At 45.1% G+C, this 25,487-nt stretch overlaps 1 protein-coding gene across 2 annotated transcripts; it reads left to right on the forward strand.

Annotated features, from left to right (window-relative positions):
• The first annotated feature begins 2,698 nt into the window (after positions 1–2,698).
• On the forward strand, positions 2,699–24,294 carry RFLNA (refilin A). Of its 2 annotated transcripts, none has more exons than XM_063143729.1 (4): positions 2,699–2,809; positions 6,937–7,311; positions 19,769–19,878; positions 22,547–24,294. In XM_063143729.1, the coding sequence occupies exons 2-4, from the start codon at positions 7,093–7,095 to the stop codon at positions 22,878–22,880; spliced, it is 663 nt and encodes a 220-aa protein (XP_062999799.1). In that variant the 5' UTR covers positions 2,699–2,809; positions 6,937–7,092; the 3' UTR covers positions 22,881–24,294. The 2 variants fall into 2 exon arrangements, with proteins under 2 accessions (XP_062999799.1, XP_062999798.1); XM_063143728.1 differs by lacking the exon at positions 2,699–2,809 and adding an exon at positions 3,722–3,745.
• The last annotated feature ends 1,193 nt before the right edge of the window (positions 24,295–25,487 follow it).

A 25,487-nucleotide genomic window follows, 5' to 3' on the forward strand; every position in this document is an offset into this window, starting at 1 on the left:
AGGAAGCCACCTGGTTTTAGGTGGCATGAAAAAAAAGCAAACTGTTGGTTATTTAATTCCAAAGTCCCTATTTATTATTATTATTATTATTATTATTATTATTATTATTATTATTATTATTTACATTTCCATACCGCCCCATAGCCGAAGCTCTCTGGGCAGTTTACATAAGACTAAAACAATTAGAAACAATATACAAAATTTAAAACCACGAAAACATGCAACATACATGGAAACATATATTTAAAAACAACTATTAACAGGTTTATAAACAACTATAAAAACAGATCCAGGACCAATGAAATTCATCACATATTGCTAAATGCCTGGGAAAAGAGAAACGTTTTAACCTGGCGCCGAAAAGATAGCAATGTTTGCGCCAGGCAGGCCTCATCGGGGAGATCATTCCACAATTGGGGGGCCACCACAGAGAAGGCCCTCTCCCTTGTTGCCGACTTCTGGGCATCCTTTGGAGTGGGCACCGGAGAAGGACCTTAGATGTTGAACGTAGTGTATGGGTAGGTTCATGTTGGGAAAGGCATTCCATCAGGTATTGTGGTCCTGAGACATGTAAGGCTTTATAGGTTAAAACCAGCACCTTGAATTGGGCTCGAAAATGTTCAGGCAGCCAATGCAAGCGAGCCAGAGTCAGTCTTACATGTTCGAACCTTCTGGTCCCTGTCATCAATCGATATTACAATGAGTGCAATATCTTAAGCCAACCAAAAGATTACCAAAAATTGCAAGGTTTCACGTTCTCCAGATGTCTTGTACCATCCTGCCTGATGGAAAAGCTTGAATCTTTTGGGGGGGTCATCTTTTGGTTGGCCTAATAAAAATATTACACTAATAGGGATTTTGGATTTTTTTCTTACAGTCAACATGGCTACCTTGGTTTTTGTGTGTGACTTAGTTATCTTCTTTATTATTGTTGTATTTTTACTTGTATTATTGTTGTATTTTATTATTATTATTGTTTATTATTTATTATTGTTGTATTTTACTCCTTCAGGTGCCAAAATAACTTGACCAGCTTTGGATACTATGGGTGAGGGTGTCTCAGGCAACAAAAGGCGTTGTACCCTGGTGAGTGTGAGTGTACCAGGATGATTGTGTTATCAGCAAAACTGCACCGTGAATGGCCACTGTTAATCATTTCTAGCAGGGTGGTCTGTTGCAGCAAAAGCAACAAAGATCATCATCACACAGGGGAAAATCATGTTTGCTTACCGTCGCTTCTCCGCCTGCGCGTTTGTCACTCATTACTTCCTCTTTTGAAAGAAGAAGTAAACAATGTGCACGTGGCCCATTCCGTGGGCCGTTTTGATCCTTCCACTTCTCCTGCACTCAGCAGGAGATGGTGGCAACTTCTGTCTTTAAAAATAAGTGGACTTACTGGTTTTTTGTTTGTTTTTTTGTCACATGAAGAAGGCTAGAAGGGGCGGGAGGCAGACGACCTTGTGAGTCGCAAAAAACTGTGAGTGCCCAGTAGTCTTGTGGCACCTTAAAGACCGATTTATTTTGAGATAAGCTTTTGTAGACTGTCTGCTTCATCAGATGCACGAAGCATTATAGATCTGCCAATTGGAGGTTACCACTTTATGTGTCTGATGAAGTGGACAACGTCCACAAAAGCTTACGCCAGAATAAATAGGTTAGACTTTAATGTGCCACAAGACTCTTTGCTGTTTTCACCGTTAATTATGCGATTGTCACAGCCAGTACTTTCTGCATTTAATTTCCTTCTGATCTTACTTACGGTTCTTTTATTTCTCTCTCTCTCTCCAAATATTAATAAACCTGATACTTTCTATAATACTCCATGCATCTCACGAAGCAGGTTATAGTTCATAAAAGTTTGAATTTATTTATTTTATTATTTATTAAAACATTTGCATCCTGCTCTAGATCACTGGGATCTCAGGGCAGCATACAGGGCCAGAATGAAAGGCGCAATCCAGTATCTGAGACAGTTACTGGGGAACATGGGCGGTAGGATGCTGTTTCATCTGCGTCCTGCTTGTGGGTTCCCGGTCAACAGCTGCCTGGCCGCTGTGGGAACAGAGTACTGCATCCAGCATGGCTCTTCTTATGTTCTAATCCCAGGCGTGATCAAAGTCTAACCCCTTCTAGCATTGCTGGCTGGGGGATGCTGGGAGTTGTAGGGGTCCCCCCCCGCCCTTGTCTAAATATGGATAGGATCGCTCCCTAAACGTGCTAGCCTTTATAGTGCCACAAGACTCTTCGTTGTGATAAGAACCAAACTTTCCCTTGGAATGGTGGCGCGGCGTGGGGTTGGGGGTGCGCTCCATACATATCTACAAAGCCATGAAAGCCAGTCTGGAGAGGGGGTGGGGGAGAGAGAGAGAGAGAAGCGGGGTGGGGGGGGGAAGTGGGTAGAGAAGACCGAGGAGGGGGCTGCGGGCTGGTAGAAGAGGCGGAAGCCCCCTCTCGCCTCCACCCGCCCCCCCCCGGCCCCCCAGCGCGCCTCTCTCCCCTGCCGCCGCCAGCAGGCCCCTGAGCTCGGAGCGCGCCAGCAGGCTGGCTTCGTGAGAGTAGGAGGGGTCTGGTTGGGGGGCCGGGCAAGGCTCTCCCTGGCGGCCGGAGCTGGAGCGAATCCAGGCGGCGGCGGCAGCGGCAGCGGCAGCAAGAGGAGGAACGCCGCCCGCCGCCGTGTCAGCTTAACAGCCCTCTCCGCCCGCACGGAGCGCACAGTCCTGCCTGGAGCCAGCCGGGCACGTCGGCGCCCCGCAGGAAAGAGCGCGCCGGAGCAAAGCAGGGACTCGCTCGCTCGCTCGCTCGCTTAAACGTAAATGGCCGCTCTGGGGGTGGGGGTCTCGCTTAGGTCGCCGCCGGCTTCCTCCTTCGCTTCGGCCCGATCTCCGTTTGGGAGCGCTCCTGCCGCAGCCGCTCCTTGGAGAGGCCACGCTGCTGGGTCTCTCGCGGGGGCTGCGGCGGAACGAATCCGGATCTTTAATGGACGGGGCGCGGAGCTCTTTGTGGAGCAAACGGGGCGAGTGGGTGGGGGGGTTTAGAGGAACCAAGCCCCCGTTTTGGGGAAAGGGATCGAAAGCCCCCCCCCCCCCCCGAGTACGCCCGCTTCCTTAGAGATGTCTCTCCCCTTCTCCTCCTCCTCGGTCCGTCGTTGGGCTCCAGCGAGTGAGGGGCGCTTGTTTCTCCAAGGGAGGGCCATGGGCGGGGGGGGGAGCGTCTGGGGGGAGTGAATCGCAGCCGGGTGGAGACGCGTAGAGCTGAGAAGGCAGAAGGAGACCTGCCTCCCCCGTGATCCCCCTCCCCTCCCGGGACAGTAGATTTCCCCTGAGGCCGTCGGTGCGCTTTGCTCCGAAGGGATTTGGAGAGAGGGTGGGGGGAGAGCAAGGAGACCCTCGGAGAACCTTTTTCATGCTCCCCACCCCGCCTCCCAGGTGCGCCCTGGCCGAAGGTGAAGAACCTCGAGCCCTTTTTATGTGGCTACCAATACTGGGGGTGGGGTGGGGGGAGAAACCCGTGCGCCCTAATGCAAATTTAGAGGTGGTTGGTTTGGAGAGGTTTGGATAGAGAGGGCCTTTGTGCGCCCCCTTCTCCACTATGTGTTTTTTTTCCGCGGGGGTGTGTGTCTTGTCCTCTTACCTCTGCTCCCCTCTTGGAGAGAAGATTGTGTGGGGCAGGTCTGTTCACGTCTTAGAGGTGTGTGGTGTGTGAAGGGGCCTCTGCTCAGTGGTCTTCTATGGTTCATGGAGAAAAGGTTAGTAGTTCTATTTGAGCAGGAGGGAAAGCTAAAGCGGCATCCATCCCTCATAAATCCCCCCTCTTTGGAAAAATGTTTCAGCTCCCCCCACTCCCACAGCCGTATTTTAGCTCAGTATTTTTCTACCCACAGAAGAGTCAAGCGTTCACACATTCAGTTTGTTCAGAGGGTTCGTTTGTGTTTTGGCTGTGTTAAAGAGCCTCACGAAATGTCCTGCTTTTCTTATTTAAAGATGCCTTAACTTCTAGTGAACACTTGACGCTGTGTTAAGCGGTGTGTGCTTGAAATATAGAAGAGCCGCTGTCCTGCGTCCAGAGATGGTGACTTGTAGTTCTGAGGCTGAAATCCTAACCAAGCATCTGTACTAAGAACAAGTGTAGGATTAGGTTGTTACTTACAGACAGGTTTGGGGAAGGGACAAAAAATATGGCATTGTTTTATTTATTTCTAGTATTTTTATCCCTCCTTCCTCCTAGCAATGCAAGGCAGCCATGTCCCCCACTCCCCATTTTATCCACACATCAACCCTGTAATGTAGGTTAGGTTGAGTGATAGAGACTGGCACATTGTCACCCAGTGAGCGCCATGTCTCAGTGGGGATTTGAACCTGGGCCTTCCCAGTCTTAGGCTAACCACTACAGCATAACTCTTAAGATATAAGGTAGGATAGAAATGTTTTAAATAAATAAAATATTGGGGTGTGTGTGGTACTCAACAGAGGCACACCCATCCAACAGAAGAAATTTACAGCACATCCTATGCATGTTTCCTCAGAAGTAAGTCCAAGTCTGTTTAATGAGGCTCAGTCCCAAGTAACTCACGCATAGAGTTGTTGCCTTAGGACCTATGCACACTTAACCTGAGAGTAAGTCCCATTAAATGCTGTGGGGATTTCTTCTGCCTAGGCACGATTAGATGGCAATCCTAGACCCACTTCCCTGGGAGTCCGCCCCATTGAATTCAGTTGGACTTACTTCTGAGTAAACTTGTATGGCATTGTGGTATCAGGCTGCAATATGCATTCGTAACTAGGAGATTGAATACAGTGGGACTTACTTCTAGGTAAACATGTATTGGATTGCATGCCCATTTAAGGAACTATTTTTTTTAAAAAAAAATACCACCGCTTAACACAGACATGTATTTCCCAGTCTGTATTTTAGCAAACTACATTAATTAAAAAAACAAAAAACTAGCACATTTTCACTGCTTTTCAGTAAAATAGTCCCATGGTAGGGGAAGGCGATACACTGAATAAAATAATATAAGGCCATTTTAAACAATAAAGGCAATTCATTTGAAATGGCAATGCTGTGCCTTGATTGCAACTCTGAATATACTCCATCAACAGCTGGATGCAAATTAATTGCCCACTATCCTTGCATCTTCAGCTCTCCTTCCAGCAGTGACCTAAAATCTGTGGTTGAAGCTCTTGAGTTCGGAAGGTTGTACAGGTCAGACAGGATCTCTGATTTAGCTCAGTATTTTATTTTTTTTATTCTGAATGGCAGCATCTCTCTGGGGTCTCAACCAGAAAAGGAACTTTCCTTCACCTGCTGTATGATCCTTTTAGGTGTAGATGTCGAGGACTGAATTTGGAATGTTCTGCATGCAGACCATGTGGTCTGTCTGTCTGTCTGTCTGTCTCTCTCTCAGAAAAGGTTTTGAGCTCAGAATATAGGGAGCTGTCTTAGATTTGTCCACCTGGTACCCTCCATATAACACCCATGATTCTTATAACACCCATCATTCACCATTGGCCGTGCTGGATGGAGCTCATGGGAGTTCTACTCCAAAATATCTGGAGGGCACTAAGTTGCCTCCACCTGCTCTAGATCAACTGACAGCATCTCTCCAGGGTCTTCCCCAATCCTTCCTGTCGATGCCTGGGATTGAACCTGGAACCTTCTGCATGTGAAGCACATTGCTCTGCTCTCCTACTTAGCTACGGTCCCTCCGTCGTCGTCTTTCCCTTCTTCTCTAAGAAAGACAGTATTGTTGAGGAATGGCCCAGTGGTGTAGTGGTAAGTTCTGAAGTGCAGGCACTCATCATAGCATTCCCCATAGCCACGCCCCCAAGGAGAGTCCAGATTTGCAGGCTGCTGTCTTGATCCATATCAGCAAAGCAGTTCTAGCAGTTTTCATTGCTACCAGGGGCAGGTCTTTGATAAAGTTAGGGATGCAATGTTCACTTTCGTTGAGGTTCTCCAACTCCTTCCTCAAAGCCGGTTTTGCCTTGTTTGTGTTCCTGAACAGGAGCGACTCCCCACCCTCCACCCCCGGCGGGAAAAATGTGCATTTTAAAAAGTATGCCACTTTTCCCAATTGAAAAAATACACATTTTTAAAAACGCACTTTTTTCCAATCCAAAATGCACAGCCCCATGTGAATTTTGGGGCAAGTGTGCATATGTACAAGTGGGCACTTTTGAATGCGATTTCTGGAAATTGTGAAAATTTCCCAAGAATTGATGGGGAAAATGGGTGGGAGGGTGCTGTTACACCATGTCCTGCTTTGTTGGTCCCTGTGTGAACAGAATGCTGGACTAGATGGACCCTCGGTCTGATCCAGCAGGGCTCTTCTTATGTTCTTAAAGATTGCATTTATATCCTGCCTTTTCCCCCCTCCAAGGAACTCAAGGCAGCGTACATAATCCTCCTCCTCCTCCTCCTCCTCCTCCTCTCCATTACTATCCTCACAACAACCACCCTGTGAAGTAGGCTGGGCTGAGAGTCTGTGACTGGCCCAAAGTCAACCAGTGAGTTCCATGGCCAAGTGGGGACTAGAACCCGGATCTCCCAACTCCCAGTCCAACACTCTAGCCACTGCACCACACTGGCTCTCCTGTTCCTGTTCGCATTTGCATTTACGTTTGTGGTCCCGAAGGGGCCATCTTTGCACGATTTGTGAGCAGCAGTGAAATGCGCAAACAAAATTGCCCATTCGGTACTAAGTCACCCCATTTGCATTCTGGGAAAATCCATGTGTGTCTTCCCCTCCATCGCCCCCCAGCTACTCTGAGGATTGCAGCTAAACTCAGAGGAAACGGGGAATCCTGAGGGCAGCAGCAGATGGCACCAGCCTCTCTGCTAATAAAGAATTGCCGGCACTGCACCCTGGTGAGCCCTGGCTACACTACACCACCGGAATGGTCTCTTTATACTTGCCCTCTCTGATTCTTCCGACAGGGTCAGCTGGAGAGACAGGACCCAGCCCTGAGTCACGAGGAGCAGAGGAGGCCGGCGAGAGAGGCCTCTGCATGCTCCACACCGGCTGGCCTCCCTGCAAGAGGAGGTGGACTTCCCCCAACTTGGCAGCCTCCGCCCTCGCCTCCCGCCCCAGTCATGGTGGGTCACCTGCAGCTGCAAGGAATGGAAGACAGCCTAAAGGAGAAGAACCGCGAAGGCCTGCTGGATAGCCCGGATTCAGGGCTTCCCCCTAGCCCGAGCCCGCCTTTTTACTCCTTGTCTCCAGGCATCATTGAGAGCAGAGCTGGGGGAAGCAGCTCTTCCACGGATACCCTGGGGCATGGGCACAGGAAGGATGGCAAAGAAGGGAAGCTGGTAAGGCTCTTTCCTCCGCCTCCCAGGGTCCCAAACGGGAAGTCCCCCCCCCCCCCTATTGGTATAGCACAAGGGTGTATGGAATCTGGAAATCATTCTGTCTTGGATCTATGCTGAATTAGACTATTGACCCATTTGGCTCAGTATTGCCTACACAATAACTGGCAGCACCCTCAGGTTTCAGACGGGGGTATTTCCCATCTCTGCTTGGAGATTCCAGGGATCAGATCTGGGATCTTTTGCAAGCAAAATATGCACTCTCATGAATGGGTTACAGCCCTTCGCATTGTACACAGTCGTGATGTATCTTGAGTTTTTAGCTTGGGTTGGACAGTCCCCTTATGACCTCAAACAATGGCCAAGAGTTCTTTGCACCCAACATTTATTCCTGTTATCACTTTGTAGTTCATCAACAGGCTGACAAGAGATGTTTCCCATTGTCTTGTCACCTGGGCTTGGTTTTTACTCACCCTAGGTGATTATAAACTGGCAAGTGGTTATGGACTGGCCTGCATTGTACGTATATTTAAACAGGCATGCACAGACCTGTTAGGGAGGCGCTAAGATAAAGCTAGCATTTTTTAAAAGGTAGATTATTTTGTTTTAACGAAGATCGTAACGAGCTGTTGAAGGTTGCTTTTCTAGAATAAATCAGTCTGGAAGCTGATAGTATCTTTGGGAGCGTTTTGCTGCTTGAACCACTAAGGAATAAATTAGGAGAGTGCTTCATTAGTTTCTGTGTTGAGTTGCAGGCATGTTAAATATTTCTAGCTAGCTTATTTCTCTGGTGCCTAGTTGCTAAGGCACCTAGAAGTGTGGTGCTGTTTGTCCCTAAGAACTGAACATATTTCTTTAATTCTGCATAAATTGGCACCTAAACATTTGATGTCGACTCTTAGTAATGGGAAATATTTGCTAGTTAGATCTGTGGAACAAAAGTATGTGAATGAGAGACATTGCATAATGAATGTAAAACACCTACCGTAGACTCCTGTGCATGGTTACTTGGAAGTAAGTTTTACTGTGCTCAGTGGGCTTACTCCCAGGTAAGTGTACATCGGATTACAGCCCTGTCCTACTTACTTGGAAGCATGTTATCAACAGCTGGGTCTGTGTGTATGCCAGCATTGTTGCAGGAATGCAGAGTGCGGTTTTGGCTGTGGAACTGTCTTCTTGAGAATCTTACCCTATACATATGGCATGTTTTCGAGTTCCATGTTTCTTTGGAAATGGGTTTGAAAGTGTGAGGGCAGTGTCAGTGAATCTCAGAAGCCAGTGGGGTGGGTGAATTAAGATTTTGAGCAGTTGAAGTCAATGTAGAGCTGTGGGGTCCTTTATAGCTCCATGACTTGTCACCTTGATCTGCGGAAACTAAATGAAGCACGCAAAATGCTTTTGAAAAATCAAAATGAAGGATGCAAAATAAGATGAATATGATTTTACAGGGGAGCAGCAGGCATGAAGACTGAGTCTTCCTGCTTGCTTTATTTATTTGTTGCATTTCTATACAGCCCAATAGCTGAAGCTCTCTGGATAGTTTGCAAAGTTTAAAAATATTAAAATACAGTCTACAAAGTTTTAAAAAACATTTACGTAAAACACAGAAACAAAATACAACATGTATCTAAAAACGACGACATACAGATCCAGGCCCACTTAAAAACTCATCATATGCTGCAAAACACCTGAGAAAAGAGATAGGTCTTAACCTGCTGCCGAAAAGATAACAATGTTGGTGCCAGGCAGGCCTTCATGAGTAGGTCATTCCACAGTTGGGGGCCACCCCTGAGAAGGCCCTCTCCCTCATTGCCCCCTTCCGAGCATCTAGAACATAAATGCAGGTAGCCTCGTATGTCTAAAGATATTTAATTGTATTACATATTAATGCAATAAACAGCCTTCTCCCAGCCTGGTGCCTCCCAGATGTATTAGACTACAATTCCCAGTATCCCCCAGCCACAACCCTTGGTTGTGGGTGGTTTGTTAATCACACCAGCAACTCACCCTTGCCAAGCTCGGACAACATGATAAACCACAGTGTCTGCCCGCTGCGGCTTGAATACTCAAAATGGCCACCAGCATGTGCTTCTCCCCGCCATGGTGGGCTGTGGTGATTGTGCGAACTGGCACACTAAATAACTTTATGAAGAAGGATATCCAGTGGATTTATCAATTCAGGAAAAGTGAACGTTTAAAAACAAAAGTCAGGATGGTAGCTGTTGTTGGAAAAGTAAGATTTTTAAAAGTTGAGAGGTTTTTTTTAAAAATAATTCTTTAAACTTTTCTGTGCCATTCTTTGTTCTGAGAAGGCCAGGGCAGCACCCTGGCAGCCTTCCACCCAGGCCTTGAGCAGGATTTGACCTGCTTAGCCTATAGGGTGACCATATGAAAAGGAGGACAGGGCTCCTTTATCTTTAACAGTTGTATTGAAAAGGGAATTTCTGCAGGTGTCATTTGTATATATGGAGAACCTGGTGAAATTTCCTCTTCATCACAACAGTTAAAGCTGCAGGGGCCCTGCCCTCTCTTAAATCTGGCCGCTCTAGTATAGCTCCTGCAGCTTTAAATGTTGTGATGAAGAAGGAGTTTCACCAGGTTCTCCATATATACAAATGTCACCTGCTGAAATTCCCTTTTCTGTGCAACTGTTAAAGATACAGGAGCCCTGTCCTCCTTTTCATATGGTCACCCTAGCTTAGCTTTTCTTTTTAAGCGAACAACATCATGTCTTTAAACCACTCTGTGGCTTTTTATACTTCCTTTTTCTTTTGTTGCATCTTTCCTAAATGACAGAGGTACGGAAGGCTCCATGCTCCCTTAGTCCATCCCTCCCCCCCAAAACACCATCAACCTATCTATTTGTGGATGTTTCGCATGTGGCACTCAAACTGCAGACTTTATTTTGAAACACAGGCCAACTGAGCTTGGGTTTCCTGATTCAGAAACCGTGCCTGAGCAAGAAAAACCCTCGCGGGGCAGAATGTCTGAAGCGATCTGCAATGCCTGGTTCTAAAGCGCCTGGAAATTTAGCTGTGGTTACCAGCACATGCTCTGTTCTTGGCTGCTGCTGCCTCCCCTCGCCCAACGCCAGGTGATGGCAAACATGCATGGCAGAGTCTCTGTGGTTTTTAAAATAGCTCCAAAAGCATAAGCCAGTGTGAAAATGGAGTCTGGAATCTCTCCTCTCGCTCATATAGAGCTGGAGATCTCAAATGTTTATATTCTGCTTTTCAGTTACTTTGCAAACGGGCTTTTGCAACAAAATGTTGCAGTGTAGCGTGCATCTCTTTAACACAAATAACAACACCATTCATGCCCTCTTCCAGGATATTCCATTATATTCCCACCCCCTCTTTCCTGTTTTTCCCACTGAGTGCTCTGTGGCCATTGAGTATTTGACTGTTTTAGTGCTATCCAAGCGGCTAACAGTCTGGTTTAAAATGTCCATCATAAAATAGCCATTAAAAAAAATCAATACTCTCTCACCATGAAAACATGGAGAAAAACTAACATAGCAGTAGATTTAAATGCAGCATTACTAAATCAGTTTAAAGATCCAAGGCAATAGCTATTGAATCCCATAGGCTGGTGGACCGGATGGCACTTAAGTGCACATCTAATCTGCAGAAGAGGAGCCAGCAACGTAGGCATTGCTCCATAAAAGAGTCATCTGATCTATCTGCAAAGTGGCACCAGCTATTTAAAATGAAGGGAGAGAGGGGATTAGGTGACCCAAAACAGGTTGCTCGATATCAGGGCCGGCGTCAAGAGTAGGCATGGTTGAGCAACTGTTGAGGGCCCACACCCCAGCAGGGTCCCACTGACAAGATAACTCTGGAGTTGCTCTTCTTCACTGTTGCAGCCTATTTCTTCACCTGTCTTTTGTCCTGACCCAGACAACAGACAGGTGAGAAGGAGGACCAGGGGATGCCGCTGCCTGCTTGCTCACCAGTTGTCATGTCTAGCCCTGCTCCCCCTGGGTTGGAAGAAGGTGTTTCAGATGATCAATCAGACTCTGTAGTAGAGGAGTTAGTGCCAGAAACAGGCCAGCCTGTACCAGTGGGGGAGAAAGCTCTCACGGGCTCTTCACCAGCTGGTGATGAACTCTCTCCTGAGCTTATCTTGTCAAGGGCAAATAATACACAGTCAGTGGGAAGCCAACATTCTTCCGAAGGGGAGAGTGTGGACAGGTTAGCCGATTCTAGAGTACGCCGCAGACTAAACCGGGCGGAGCGAAAGGAAGGTGAGAGAAAGTCTGCCTGGCTCGCATCTCGTCAGAAGCCGCCTCAGAACTAGCCTCTCTGAAGTTAACGCATCTTGGGAAAAGGCTTTCCATTCTTTTTGAAAGGACAATCGTCTCGCTTAGTTTGCATAGTTTTGCCTAGGGGAAAGTTCCTAGAGATTAGACTCTCTTCAGGTGGGAAGAGATGTTTGTTACTTGAATAAACCTTTGTGGATTCCTTAGCAGGCCTTGTTATTGTCTCGCAAGAAGGCAGGAGGTTTTGAGAAACACGACACCAGCTCCCTTCCTTCCTTCTTTCCTTCCTTCCAAGCAAGTGGTAGCGATGATGAGAAAGAGGAGGAGGAACAATAGCAACTGGTGAGAAGGTAGATTCACTGAGGGAGGGAACCATTGAGGGTGACTTGCTCAAGGGCAACCAGAAACCTGGAGCCTTGCTCCATGTAGGCACGACCAGTTGCAAATTTTTTGGGCACCACTGTGACCTCGAACAGTGTTGGAATCTTACAGTGAAATCTTGAAGGATGTTTACTAAGAAGCAATCCCCTCAGAGTTCAGTGCAATTTACACTCTAGCAAATGTATTTAGAATTGCAATCTTAATGTAGCAGCTTTCCCAGTGGAGCACTTGCTTTACTTCCACATTTTAGAGTCCAGGTACTGAGAAGGATAAATGTGGGTGAGTTATAACCAGTGCTGTAGTGGAGCCAGGGCCCGCAGGGACGAGGCGCCAGTACTTTTTTATGAGCAGGGATGCTGACATCATCTGCCACCCCCCAACCCCCAGACTGCCCTGTTCCCTGAATAATAGCTGCAATCCTTGTAGTAGCTGTTGGGAAATGAATGTTCCCAGCAACAATATAGTGTTCCCTGTTGCGCTGCAAAGTATTTTGGGCAATCTACAACTCAGTCGTTTTACTAAAGCCTTGCTCTTGGCGGAGATGAAAGCCACTAGAATTGGTTTGTTGAGATGGGTCTACACAAATGGCATTTTTAGACTCTCCTTGTGGGTGTGACAATGTGGACTGTCATGATGAGCTCCTGCACTTCGAAACTGTCCACTATGCCATTGGTTATAACCCCACCCACTTTGGACAGCTAGTTCTACCATGCCTAGGTGATGATGAAGTGTTTTTCTCTCTCTCTTTAGCATAGCCCTGTCCCCTTTGGACACTACTCTGCTACATGGCATAATTACATATCCACATGACTGGGCAGCCCTTGAAGAGCTTCATGGGACTCACCTAGATCATTTTACTTCTGTATCATCTCATGGTAGTTAAGCAATTTCACACTTGTATGAGGCTTAAGCATCTGTTGCTTTGTGTGAGGTGGGACACGGACACACACATACACTGTACACTATGCTAATGCATTGTGTGTTCAATGCAGATATGAATGTGCAGTGGTCCTTCAAGGCCCACTTGAGTTGGTCAGCAAATACAGCCTTTTCCCTGAGGTTTTAGAAATTTGTTACGTACGCTTGTCCCAATGCATCTATCGACGGTACAAGTTGGGTTATGCAGAGATGTGCCTGGGAATGGTCAAAGAAGAATCCAGATGTTTCTGGAGGTTGTGCTGCCAAATTCAAGCAATGGCTCATTATGCCACCCTTTCAGCATCAATGTTCCAACTATGAGTAGACTAGAAACAGGTTTTCGGGACCTGCATGTTGTCTGAGTGCAGAATCGAGGGCAGGAGTGTGTGAAACTCTTTTAGCTCGATGGCTGCATTTTGGATGTGGCCAAAAGCAAAAGAGGCAGAATGAAAATACTGAAAACACCAGCATATTTTACTTCCTTGGGTAGAAGCTAAGCCTTAAGAGAGGCATTTCAACAGTTTAGAATGGAGGGAGGGGGGGAAACACAAAATCCGGGAAACCATCTATCAGTGGTTGCAGGAAATGGTTGGCGCTGGGGGAGGGTATCTGGCCGTCGGGGGAATCTCAGCAGGTCGGATTTGGCCCACGAGCCTGAGGTTTTGCACCCCAGGTCTAAGGGAAATGCTAGAATCTTGACTTCCTCATATAGATGTATATGTCTGAACCTCATGGTCCCGGAGAAAAGCATGAAAATAGGAGTACTGTGCTTGCTAAGTCACCAGGAATTGGATGGGGGTGATAGGAAAGCTTCCAGTAGGTCAGGGTGGAGTTACTGGGCCTGGCATAACTTCATCCCCCCTGCTCTTACATGCCTCCTGTGCCTCCCTGCAGCCTTGCCAAAAACAAATCTCAAATCCTGCAAAAACCCCGCGAGGATAGATTATGCATTATAAGTAACTTTACGAAAATTTGCTTGCTTTTCCATAATTTATTCTGAGTGGCGCATTTGTGTTTCCTTGGCATGGATTTTGGATTCCTTGGCATGGATTTTGGATACTTTTTTTGGCCAGGGGTATGCACAGCTCTGGCACAGGAGACCACTGCGTTGCTAGAATTTCAAGCCTTCGTCTGTTTGTGGTTATTGTAAATGCCGGTGGTAGTTTTACTTCATATAGTGTGTGTGTGTTTATGTGTGTGTGTGTTAACCCATCTATACTAGCCAGACTTCAAATTTGAAAACTTACAGCCTGCCACCTGGACTCTCTTTAGAGTCTAGGCTGGTTATGTCTTTTTTCTTTTGAGTGTGTCATACTTTAAGATCAGCTGGTAAAGGCCCAGAGTATGATTAAAAGGTATGCTACCAGTTTTAGCATTCAAGAGAGAAGAAAAGCTGTTATTTCCTTCTGGAGGCTGTTTGCCAGGTGTTCTGCTATTTCCCATTGGAGCCATTTTTGTTTCTCTTTCGCGCTTTTTAGCTGCTAAACAGAGATCAGAATACCTTGGGATTCTTCCTGCTTGCTCTACATCAGCAGGTGAATGGGCAGAAGGTATACAAAAAGAGGTGTGGAGTTGGAGGATAAGGAAGTCCTTAGGGAACAGGATACTTAATGGTGTTTGAAGCCTTGCGAATAAGTCCACGAAAGTTTGTAGCCCATAAGAATTTTCCAAGTTCAGCTGCCCTACATTAAGCCATTTGTAATCTAAAAGAAGTAAATGACTAACATTTCTCAAACAATTTGGGAATGTAGAAAATTGCTTTATACCAACTCAGACATCAGGTTCTTCTATAGCTCAGTATTGTCTACTACAGGGGCATTACACCAAGGGCCACCTGTCACCTGCTACCTGGATCCTTTTAACTTGAGATGTGACTTTTTGCACACAAGGCAGGTGCTCCACCACTGAGCTGTAGATGTTCCATTTGAACTGGGTAATCTAGTTTCCGCAAACCACAGTTGTCCTGGTTTAGATGGAATGGCAAACTGAGGTTTGGCATTATATCTGAACTGAGCTCATGTGTTCCAAATGACTTCTTTTGAACAAGTTCCATGTTATTTAGTTGATGATGAGGGGGACTGTTTTCTAAATCTCCAGATTATCCTGAAGTATTATAATGAGATGGTTAATGTTTTAATTAATTATTTACAAAGAAGGCAGATAATAAACTTTAAAAAGCTTTTGACTTCTCAAAGCCTTTTTAAAAATATTGCTGTATCTGATGTTTAAAAGAGAACCCAAAACACACACATACACAGAAAAGGCAAAGAGAATTATTTATTAGGCTGTCAGCTGATTTAAAGTATTTTTAAGGGAGCTGTCACCTCATTAATGTTTTTTTATCCAGTTAATCCTATTAAGCATAAATCTGCATACATTACCATATGAACGCAAGCAATACTTAAGGGAGAAAGTATTGTTTGTTTTAAGATGATACATTCATGTGATAGCAACAGACAACTTAGAAGAGGAATTCCCCATATGTATCTGTTGTGTGGAGGAAGATCACAAGAAAGCCTCTTCTAAGATGATTCCTGCCACCAACAGTTTTGGAAGAACTTATATATTAAAAATAATTGACAATCAGCTGTTGAATGTATCAGGGAGACCATTTTGTCCACTGAAATTATTTTTCTAACCGATGAAATTGACGAAACATCGCAACCTTAATTCTTGAATTCAGGGGTAAGTGGCTTACTGCCTTCCAGATGTTTCATACTACAACTCCCATAATTCTTGACCATTGGCCACGCTGCCTGAGGCTCATGAGATTTGTAGTCCAAAACATCTGGCGGGCACCTGCTTGGCTGCCCCTCCTTTGATACTTTTATTCCACAAATTTATTAAATCTGCATATTGCTTGAACCTCAATATAGAACCCTTTGGAGATATTGAGGGAAGCTTGAGTTTGTTTATTCAATTTAAATTAAAGCAACCATTCATTCTTAAAAGGGCAGGCCATTTTCATATTTTCTGTTTCATTCCCCCTTCCAGTAACATGTCTGAACCTAAAAGTAGCCTAAAAAATAAACATGTGCCCTAAATTCTCAACTCTGCCAATTCAAATCCCCTCCCTCACAGCACTTAATTAACTAAAGCTTTACTTGATTAAATTACCAATTAAAGCTTGCAGCCCTGAGTTACAAACAGAAATCCTCGCCCTCGCCCCGGTCCTCCTTGCCGGTGCTTATAAATGAAGGGTTGAAGGCAGGTCAGGCACCACTAAGCAAGGCTGCGTTTCCCTTTCGGATACGACGTGAGAGGCACATCAGAAAACCTGTTTTCCATAAGACTGGATGCGTACCAGCTGTTGTTGATAATTGCAGGGCAGAACAAGATGATTAAAAACGGGCTGAATGTGCATTTTTCAAAGAAATGGCTCCTGGCAGAAACCCAAGAGTGGCTGATGAGAAAATGGCGGGGAAAAGACGGAGTCATGAGCATCAAAAAACACCCCTGTCCTGAACACAGGTGCCCCATCCAGCAATTTCATAGCTGTCAAGTGGGAGCCACGAGCCAGGATTTATACTCTGGTTCAGAATTGGAGAGGTCAAACCAGGGAACGAGACAAGAATGACTGCTGTTACGTTGATGAAGTCCCAGTGTAAGCAGGAAGCCTTTACAACTCTTTCCTGTTGAGGAGCGTCAATGGCCGGCCTGCATGGGTGGAGCTGTTACACTACCTGGGTGTCCTTCACTGCTTCGGAGATACTGCAGACTACAAGCTCCAGAGCGGGGAACCTCTTTTGTTCTTAGAGCAAAAAAAATTTTTTTTAAAAAATACCAGCATATTGTGGCTTAAAGCTTTTACTGCCAGTAACTTAAGCCTTAGGAAAGGCATCTCAGCCTTTCTGAATGTGGGAAAACTGCACAGAAATTGGGAAATCACCAAAAGATAGTCAGTTGGGGGAAAGGGATGATGTGGGGCAGGGGAATGTGACAAGGCGAATGGTTTGGAAGCTATCACATAGTTATAACTCCCGTACTGGCCATGCTGATGGGAGTTGGAATCAAACGACATGTACAGGGCAACAATTTCCCCACCCCTGTTCTATAGTAAATGAGTCTTCATCTACAAATCACCTCCATTTGCAAGCTCCGGTGCGGCATTTTGCCCCCTTACGTGTTGCTCGTATCGTGTGGTTCAAAGATCTGGGGGCGCAGGGCTATTTGGTCAAAATGGAGATAGCTAAAAGGCAACTCTTAATCTTAGCTCTGTCAAAACACACACACACACCCCATCACTCTCTAGGAGCAGTGGTGGACCGTGCCCATACAATTTTCATTGATGTAGTAAAAACCCAGAAACATCTGTGGAACAGGGAAGGGCTGTTTGCTGAGCTCAGCAGGAGGGAAGCCTGCGGTTAAGTTTGGTTTGCCTTTCTTGCAGGTCCTTTTTAAAATAAAAAAATAAAAAATCAAAGACCAAACTTGGCCATTAGAGTGTTATAGTGGGGCAGGCTAAGCAGATGCAACGTGTGTGTTTGGGGGGAAGATTTCCAAGGGAGAATGGTACATAAAACAAGATAGTGACCTGAAAGAGAGAGAGAAGCAGGATTTAGACAACTACTCCTTTCTTAATGCACTTTTTTTTTGCAGTCGGTACATGGATGGAAACCAGTATAACTAGTTTGTACGAAATGACTCAACATTAGGGTGACCCTATGAAAAGGAGGACAGGGCTCCTGTATCTTTAACAGTTGTACAGAAAAGGGAATTTCAGCAGGTGTGATTTTTATGCATGCAGCAGCTGGTGAAATTCCTTCTTCATCACAACAGTTAAAGCTGCAGGAGCCCTGCCTAGTGTGACCAAATACAAATGAGTGCAGGGCTCTTGCAGCTTTAACTGCTATGATGAAGAGGGAATTTCACCAGGTGCTGCATGCATAAAAATGACACCCGCTGAAATTCCCTTTTCAATACAACTGTTAAAAATACAGAAGCCCTGTCCTCCTTTCCATTTGGGCACCCTACTCAAAATAAGCACCCTACTTGATCAGATCAAAAGTTCACCTGTTATCACATTTATATATCCCACATTTCCTCCTGTTTTATCCTCACAATAACTCGGTGCGGTGGGTTAGGCTCAGAGACAGTGACCATGAAGGTTCTATTTACCTCTTCTGCCTAATAGTTGCTATACTCTGCGAGAATAGAGGCTATGCCACAAACTATGGATGTGTGTCAGAAATCTAGTTTGCTGAAGCCAAGAAAGAACATAGGAAGCTTGGAATTGAACGTGGAATCTTTGGCATGCAAAGTGTGTGCTTGACATCTCAGCTATGGTCTTCCCCTAAGGTGTGTTGAAGTGGAGTTATTCATGAATAGGCTCCCTTCATAAGCCTGGGTTCACTGGATTTATATTATTGGTCCTTTTAAAAAGAACAAAAACCTGGTTGTCTGAATAAACTCAGAGAAGGGGTATATTTGCTGGTGTTCCTAATATTGGAACAGCCTAGGCTTGTGATATTTGAAACCCTGTAGAACTATCAAGGAGGCGTAGAGCTCATCATATGGTTCTATTTATTAATATACATGTTTTTTAGATATATGTTGTCTGTGCAGGTGCTATCGATTTATATGTTTTTATGTAAATAGTTTTGCACTTTGTAAATGGTTTTTAATTTTTGTGAACCACCCAGAGAGCTTTGGCTATGGGGCAGTATAAAAATATAATGAATAAATGAATGAAATGGTAGTAAGCTCTCCAGCTGACATAAGTTGGAGCATTCACATGAAAAAGTCCGTACTTGTCAGCTTGACTATGTTAAAAGAAGGTTGTGTGAATTAGTGCTTGTTTACATGTAAGTTAGAAAAAAATCCAGCTACGCAGCACTTCCCGAACATTCACACATGCTGAATTATTTTTTGTATGTGCATATAAGCCTCATTGTTCTGCTTGCAGCTCTGTCTGCTTCCTGCTATTCTTCCACACCTTTTTTGAGGTAGAAGGATTGTGGGAATATGGTGTATGGCATGTGAGGTGTAGTGGAGTGTTGGACTGGGAGTCGGGAGATCTGAGTTCTAGTCCTCTCTTGGCCATGGAAACCCACTGGGTGACTTTGGGCCAGTCCCAGACTCTCAGCCCAACCCACCTCACAGGGTTGTTGTTGTGAGGATAAAATTGGAGAAAAGGAGGATTATGTACGCCGCCTTGGGTTCCTTGGAGGAAAAAAGGCGGGATATAAATGCAACAAATAATAATAAATATACATGTACATATCAATGCCCTTTTACAGGGTGGAGATCCTGCATGCTAGATTTCTGCACCATTATGCAAATGGTATTTCTGGATTTGGCATGTGTGAACTGGCCTGTAATCTTTGAGGATTTTTAAGGATGTTATAGAATCATAGAATAGCAGAGTTGGAAGGGGCCTACAAGGCCATCGAGTCCAACCCCCTGCTCAATGCAGGAATCCACCCTAAAGCATCCCTGACAGATGGTTGTCCAGCTGCCTTTTGAAGGCCTCTAGTGTGGGAGAGACCACAACCTCCCTAGGTAACTGATTCCATTGTCATACTGCTCTAACAGTCAGGAAGTTTTTCCTGATGTCCAACTGGAATCTGGCTTCCTTTAACTTGAGCCCGTTATTCCATGTCCTGCACTCTGGGAGGATTGAGAAGAGATCCTGGCCCTCCTCTGTGTGACAACCTTTTAAGTATTTGAAGAGTGCTATCATGTCTCCCCTCAATCTTCTCTTCTCCAGGCTAAACATGCCCAGTTCTGTTCATAGGGACTAGGATGCTTGTGATAATTAAATAGGTTTGATGTAATGGCTTTTTAAACCTGTGTTTAAAGCTTATCACAGATTCTACTATAACCATCCCAGTAGGATCCCAACTTCTAATGTGTTTCCTTTTTGCTCTTCCTGTTCTCTCTCTCTCCCCCACCCCGTAGATCCCTTATGTTCTTCTGAATGCCTCCACATCAGAAATAAGACCACGAATGTACCCTGTGTTTTTTGGAGAAAGCATAGAGGTCAATCCTGAACCAGCACAAGAAATTAGGTAACATGTGGCTTTTCTTTTGTACTTCCTTTCTCTCTCCTGCAAAAGATTAGTGGTGTTTATGAACGGGTGGATGGGTGTTTTAGTTGGAGTTGCGGGTGGTGGTGATCCGGTGGTGTGGAAAGGAATGGCTGAAATTAAAAAGAGTGAATAGGAGAGCGTAATAGGGGAGAGGGGGGGAGATGAAGGGCTTGCCGCTTATATCTCAGATCAGATTCATCTCAGACTTGCGGCAGAAAATTATTGCCATCTGGGGAGTAGCCTGAACTAAAATGAGTTGGTGGTCTTCCCTCAACTCCCAGCGGGCGTAGAAGTCATTGGAAAAGTCTGTTGTGAGACATTCATTTGCTTGGCATGGAAACGTTCATCCAGACCATCTGTAGTTCAGTTGCCCATTTCCAATCCTTGAGTTATGGATGATGGAATGTTGGAATTTTAATGAAATGTACAAGCCCTACACCCTATAGTAAGCCCTATACACCCTATAGTAAGTCTATATACACCAGTCGATTGGGAACATGAGCAGCAGGGTGCTGTTGCAACCGTGTCCTGCTTGTGGGTTCCTGGTCGACAGCTGGTCGGCCACTGTGTGAACAGACTGTTGGACTAGATGGACCCTTGGTCTGATCCAGCAGGGCTCTTCTTATGGTCTTAACTCCTGATTTTAGCCCAATCATGCAACCCCTTTTAGTCTCCCAAAAGCAGGCGTTATGGGGGACATTACAAAAGGTCACAGGGCCAGGGCCAACCCTCTTACCCCCACCCCAGTAATTTGCACATTTTCCTGTTCCCTGAATCTCCTTTGCGTTGAGCAGAGCTGGATGGTGGCCTACTTGGCAAAATTGTCGTATAGATAATGTATAAATGATAAATAAAGATATATGTCCTCTAGATTATTCTATGACTTATGGAAAATCCAAGAGCGACATATTTTTATATGCATTTAATTGAATCCAGAGTGAGTCATTATGGTTATTCCTCCCTGCTTACATATTTTATTATGTCTATCCCGCCCAGCCACCCCTCTGCAGTCAGGTGAGTCTGCTCTGTCTCTTCTCTGAGGCTTCCTAGACCTAGCAGAGTCTGACTATACTCAGGCTTGACAACAGGGCAACACCTGGTTTCCGTTCTGTGTGAGTGGTGTGCATCAGGGGAACGCTAAAAGCATTCATCGCTACCAAACACTGCTACCAAAATTTGCCTCTGAAGGCAAAGATTTACGTCGGTGATGCTCTTGCTTGAGCAAAATTTCCAAAGAATTTTAAATGAATCCAAGAAGACTAATGACATTTCTCAGTTGGGATTCTGCTCATCCTTCGTTTGGAACTGCATAATGTGCTATCCAATGATATCCTGATCGTTGCCAGTGTGCCACTTCTGTGCCAAAGGATTGCTGCAGCTTCCCACCCATTTCCAACACAGTGTCAAAACACACAGGCACTTTTAAAGAGCAGCCTGAGAAATCTCAGAAGAGGTTGGCAACCCCTGCAAGCATGTTTTTCCAATTGCTGTCGAGAGCGCCCATTCTCTACACCAAACAGTTTGCTGGCCTCTGAAACGAGCTGTGCAAAACCCATTAAGCAGATTGTGTTACGTGTGCCGCACGATGGGCCAAGCCTCCTCCAGGGCGTTGGCAAATGCCGTGCGCCACACCCAGCGTTTAATCTTTTTATACACAGAGCTGCAAATTCCTCAGCAGCTGCTGGTTGTGCCTCAAAGATCTGGAAGCAACAAACCGTGCAAAACCCCTACGGCGACGCGGCAGCAAGGAGATGCTGTGTGTCCCCCCCTCTGGCTTCTTTGAAGACATGGCTGTTTTTCACGGACAATAAAGTCTGCTTTTTCAAGACGAGTGTGCAATGAGTGTGTGCATAAGGTGACAGGGATATATCTAGATATCTGTTTACAACACCAGTGCCGGCTTTGGCTAATCTTTGGGAACGCTTATTATGAAACAGAATGAGGAACGGGATATCAAATTCACACACAGAATAAATGCCAGTTAACCCCTGAAATCAGATAAATTTGACAAAAAGGCTCTTTTGCTATCTGTGTCCCATCTGAATAGCAAGGGTACTGTTGGCCCTTTGTTGCATTTATATCCTGCTTTTCCTCCAAGTAGCCCAAGGTGGTGGACATGACCCTCCTGCTCTCAATTTTACCCTTACAACAAGTAGGTTAGACTAAGAGTCGATGACTGGCTCAGGTCACCCAGTGAGCACCGTGGCTGAGTGGAACAGGGGTCTTCTGAGTCCCAGTCCACTATACTAACCAGGACACAACACTGGCATCCTTCGCAGGGGATTCAGGACAGACAAAAGGAAGGGCTTCTTCAGACTGTGGGTAAATTGATTTATAGAGTTTTCTGCCACAGGTGGTGGTGGTGGTGATGGCCACAGTTTTAGATGGGTTTTTCAAAGGGGATTCATGGAGCCTAATGGCTACTAATTACGATGGCTCAATGCAACCTGCAGAATCGGAGGCAGTATGTCTCACAGGGCTATTGCCTTCATGTCCTATGGCTTCCCTGTGGCACCTGGGGAACAGGATGTTGAACTAAGCCATTAGTCTGATTCAGCAGGGCTCTTCCTGTGTTCGTATGTATGACTTCTTGCATCATCATCATCATCATCATCATTTTTATTATCGTTATTATTTTACTTTGTAGGTGCAACTCTGAGGTAAAATATGGCTCTGAGAGGCATTACAAGGACGACATTTTCTACTGCCCGATTCCCACTGTCACCACTTACAGAGAAACCATCATTGCTGCTCCCAACTGCACATGGCGAAATTACAAGTCCCAGCTCATCTTTGAGCCTCGCCAGAAGCCCCTGAGATTCCAGAGTACCACGATCATCTTCCCCAAACACGCCAAGAACATTTACCGAACCACCCTCAACTACAGCCTGGGTTCTGCCAAAAGGTGGTTTGCTTCAAGCGTGCAGCTAGAGCTGTGTGAGGAGAACAGCCCGTGCATTGTGTACACAGAGAGCCTCTAATGCAATACTTTGCCTACTGGAGAACTTTTGACTACAACACCCGTCTGAAGCTTAGGCCTGAGTTGGAGGGGATGTCTTTTAAGACTTACCAGCCTTTGGCTGAGAGCATCCATTAAATGGCACCAGGGTCATTAGTTTTCACACACGATCTTGGATGTACACAGTCCAAGTGTTTTGCCTGCTCAAAGAAGCAGCTGAGGGAGATATTCTCATGTGTGAAGTGGCTAAAACTGGGTTTCGATACCTCTCAGCTTTGAATTCAACCTGCTTAATTAGCACTTAAATGCAATCTTAATACTTGTTTGCCATTTTAAAAACAAACAGTGCTGCTTTGTATATGTTTCTGGAGTTTCCACATTAGCATGTGGAATACTGCTGAGAATTCCTTTGGAGAAGACTATTATGTCAAAGAAGACCATCTCCAGTTTGGCAACGTAGCTTCCAAAGACATCAGGTAGATTGTGGCAGGCAGTTTTTAACCATATTTAATACGAATTCCATCCTGAAAGATTAACTAGAAGCCCAGCTCAATGGTTATGGTGCCATGGTTGTGGTTAACTCATAGATGTTGCCACTGAAATAAGAATGGAAAGGAGCATGACAACTTTTTTTTGCAGTTGGTGAGGAGTTGTCAAATCATTATGCAGTCTTGGAAACCAGGTGTTTATAATGCCTTGGTGTTTAACTGCAAAGGAAACCAAGAAGAAGATTCCTTTGGCAATGGTCATCTTCTAGGGTGGATGTAACATAAGGAAAATAGCTGAAGGTTTAGTATAAAGTTGTGTGGGGAAAGAGTTTACATATGAACTCATTCCTGCAGGAAGCTGGTTTTTTTTGACAATCGAATCGTAAGATAATAGCTTTTTAAAAGACAGTGCCTGGGACCAAAGGCCTTGTTTACTTTCTGTGATAAAGGACTGTAAAACTCAGGCCAGGGTTTCCCAGTTGGGAGGCTTGGCTCTTTAAGGGCATAAGACAGAAGAATCGCAGTTGCTCAGATTTGCAGGAACACAAACCTAGTAAACCCGAAGAAAACAGATGGGATAGGAAGCAACTGCATGGAGACAAAAAAGGAAGGGAAGGAATCTGGAAGTGGTGGCTTAATTGTGCAAGCTGCTGTGCAATTAAAATTGTGCACAGGATGCACTATAATGATTTGATCACAATTAGACTTCTTTTAAAGATTATGCCTTTGAATGGGGAAAGATGCATAATTAAATATAATGGTGCACCTAATGTGCAACAATTATTTGATCTCCATTATGCTGCTTAGAAAGATTGCTCTTTTGAATGGAGAACAATGTGCCTATGGCCGTGTTTGCGTGAAACAGTAAGCCAGAATTCTGGAAAATCCTTACTTACCAGCTGTAAGCTGGTACATGGAACTTATTCACTGGCTCCTCCTGCCTGCAAGAGTGGCTAAACTAGGGTGACCCTATGAAAAGGAGAACAGGGATCCTGTATCTTTAACAGTTGTATTGAAAAGGGAATTTCAGCAGGTGTCCTTTGTATATATGGAGAACCTGGTGAAATTCCCTCTTCAACACAACAGTTAAAGCTGCAGGGGCCCTGCCCTCTTTTAAATCTGGTCACTCTAGTATAGCTCCTGCAGCTTTAACTGTTGTGATGAAGAGGGAATTTCACCAGGATCTCCATATATACAAAGGACACCTGCTGAAATTCCCTTTTCTAGGCAACTGTTAAAGATATAGGAGCCCTGTCCTCCTTTTCATATGGTCACCCTAGCTAAACTAACCAGGAATTAAAAAATATCCATCTAAACTAGGGCTCCTGGCTTGTTGCGCTCCTTACAAGCAAGAATTGCAAGCCAGGAATTGTTCTTGGTTTACAATTCCTGGCTTGTTTGGGAGCAACAAACCAGAAACTCTGATGGCACACTATATTTAGCCATTGCCACTGATGGGAGGAGCCAAGCGGAGCGCATGAATGCACAGACATGCAGCTTGTTCCTGGAAAGCCAAGGATCTCTGAAGTTCTGGCTTACCTCTGCATCTGAACATGGCCTTTACATCAACTGCACATGCAATTCACAACCATAATTTAGAAACTGGGGAAATCACATATTTGTTATTATTATTATTTTTTTAAAAAAATACATCCAGAACATATGATGCCAGTCCTAGGGGTGGCAGAAAAATCCATGAAAATAAATAGGGCAAAATATCTTACAACCTTCGACCACTGACTGGCTTGCTACAATCATCCACCTTTTTACAACCTGGGCAACTCTGGTCTTTTCCTCCCTGCCTTCAAAGCTGGAAACAAGTGAGGTCCATGCCTTAATTTTGCCTATTAGGACAACTGTTATCTCAAAATGCTACCTTGGTGAATGATGGGAAATGTAGTCTGAACCTTTTTTGCTTGAGCCTTGTTGCACGGCAGAACCCATATCCCTACAAAAAAGGGTGCGGAGTAAGAGTTCTTTTTTTCTATTGGAAAATGGCATCTTTTGACAAGTCTTTACGTTCATGGATTTGGGGTACGATGCCTTTGGTTTGAGTTCCATGTTGAGTAATACTGTATTTATAGAGAGAACTCTTGCTGTTTAGTAAACACAGGCAACCAGTTACCAAGTGGTAACGAACT

Source organism: Elgaria multicarinata, chromosome 18 (genome assembly GCF_023053635.1).
Source record: "Elgaria multicarinata webbii isolate HBS135686 ecotype San Diego chromosome 18, rElgMul1.1.pri, whole genome shotgun sequence".
Taxonomy (NCBI): domain Eukaryota; kingdom Metazoa; phylum Chordata; class Lepidosauria; order Squamata; family Anguidae; genus Elgaria; species Elgaria multicarinata.

Coding starts and splice junctions, on each gene's coding strand:
- RFLNA (XM_063143728.1), top strand. Junction 7,312..19,768: donor ATGGCAAAGAAGGGAAGCTG/GTAAGGCTCTTT, acceptor CCCACCCCGTAG/ATCCCTTATGTTCTTCTGAA. Junction 19,879..22,546: donor GAACCAGCACAAGAAATTAG/GTAACATGTGGC, acceptor TTTACTTTGTAG/GTGCAACTCTGAGGTAAAAT.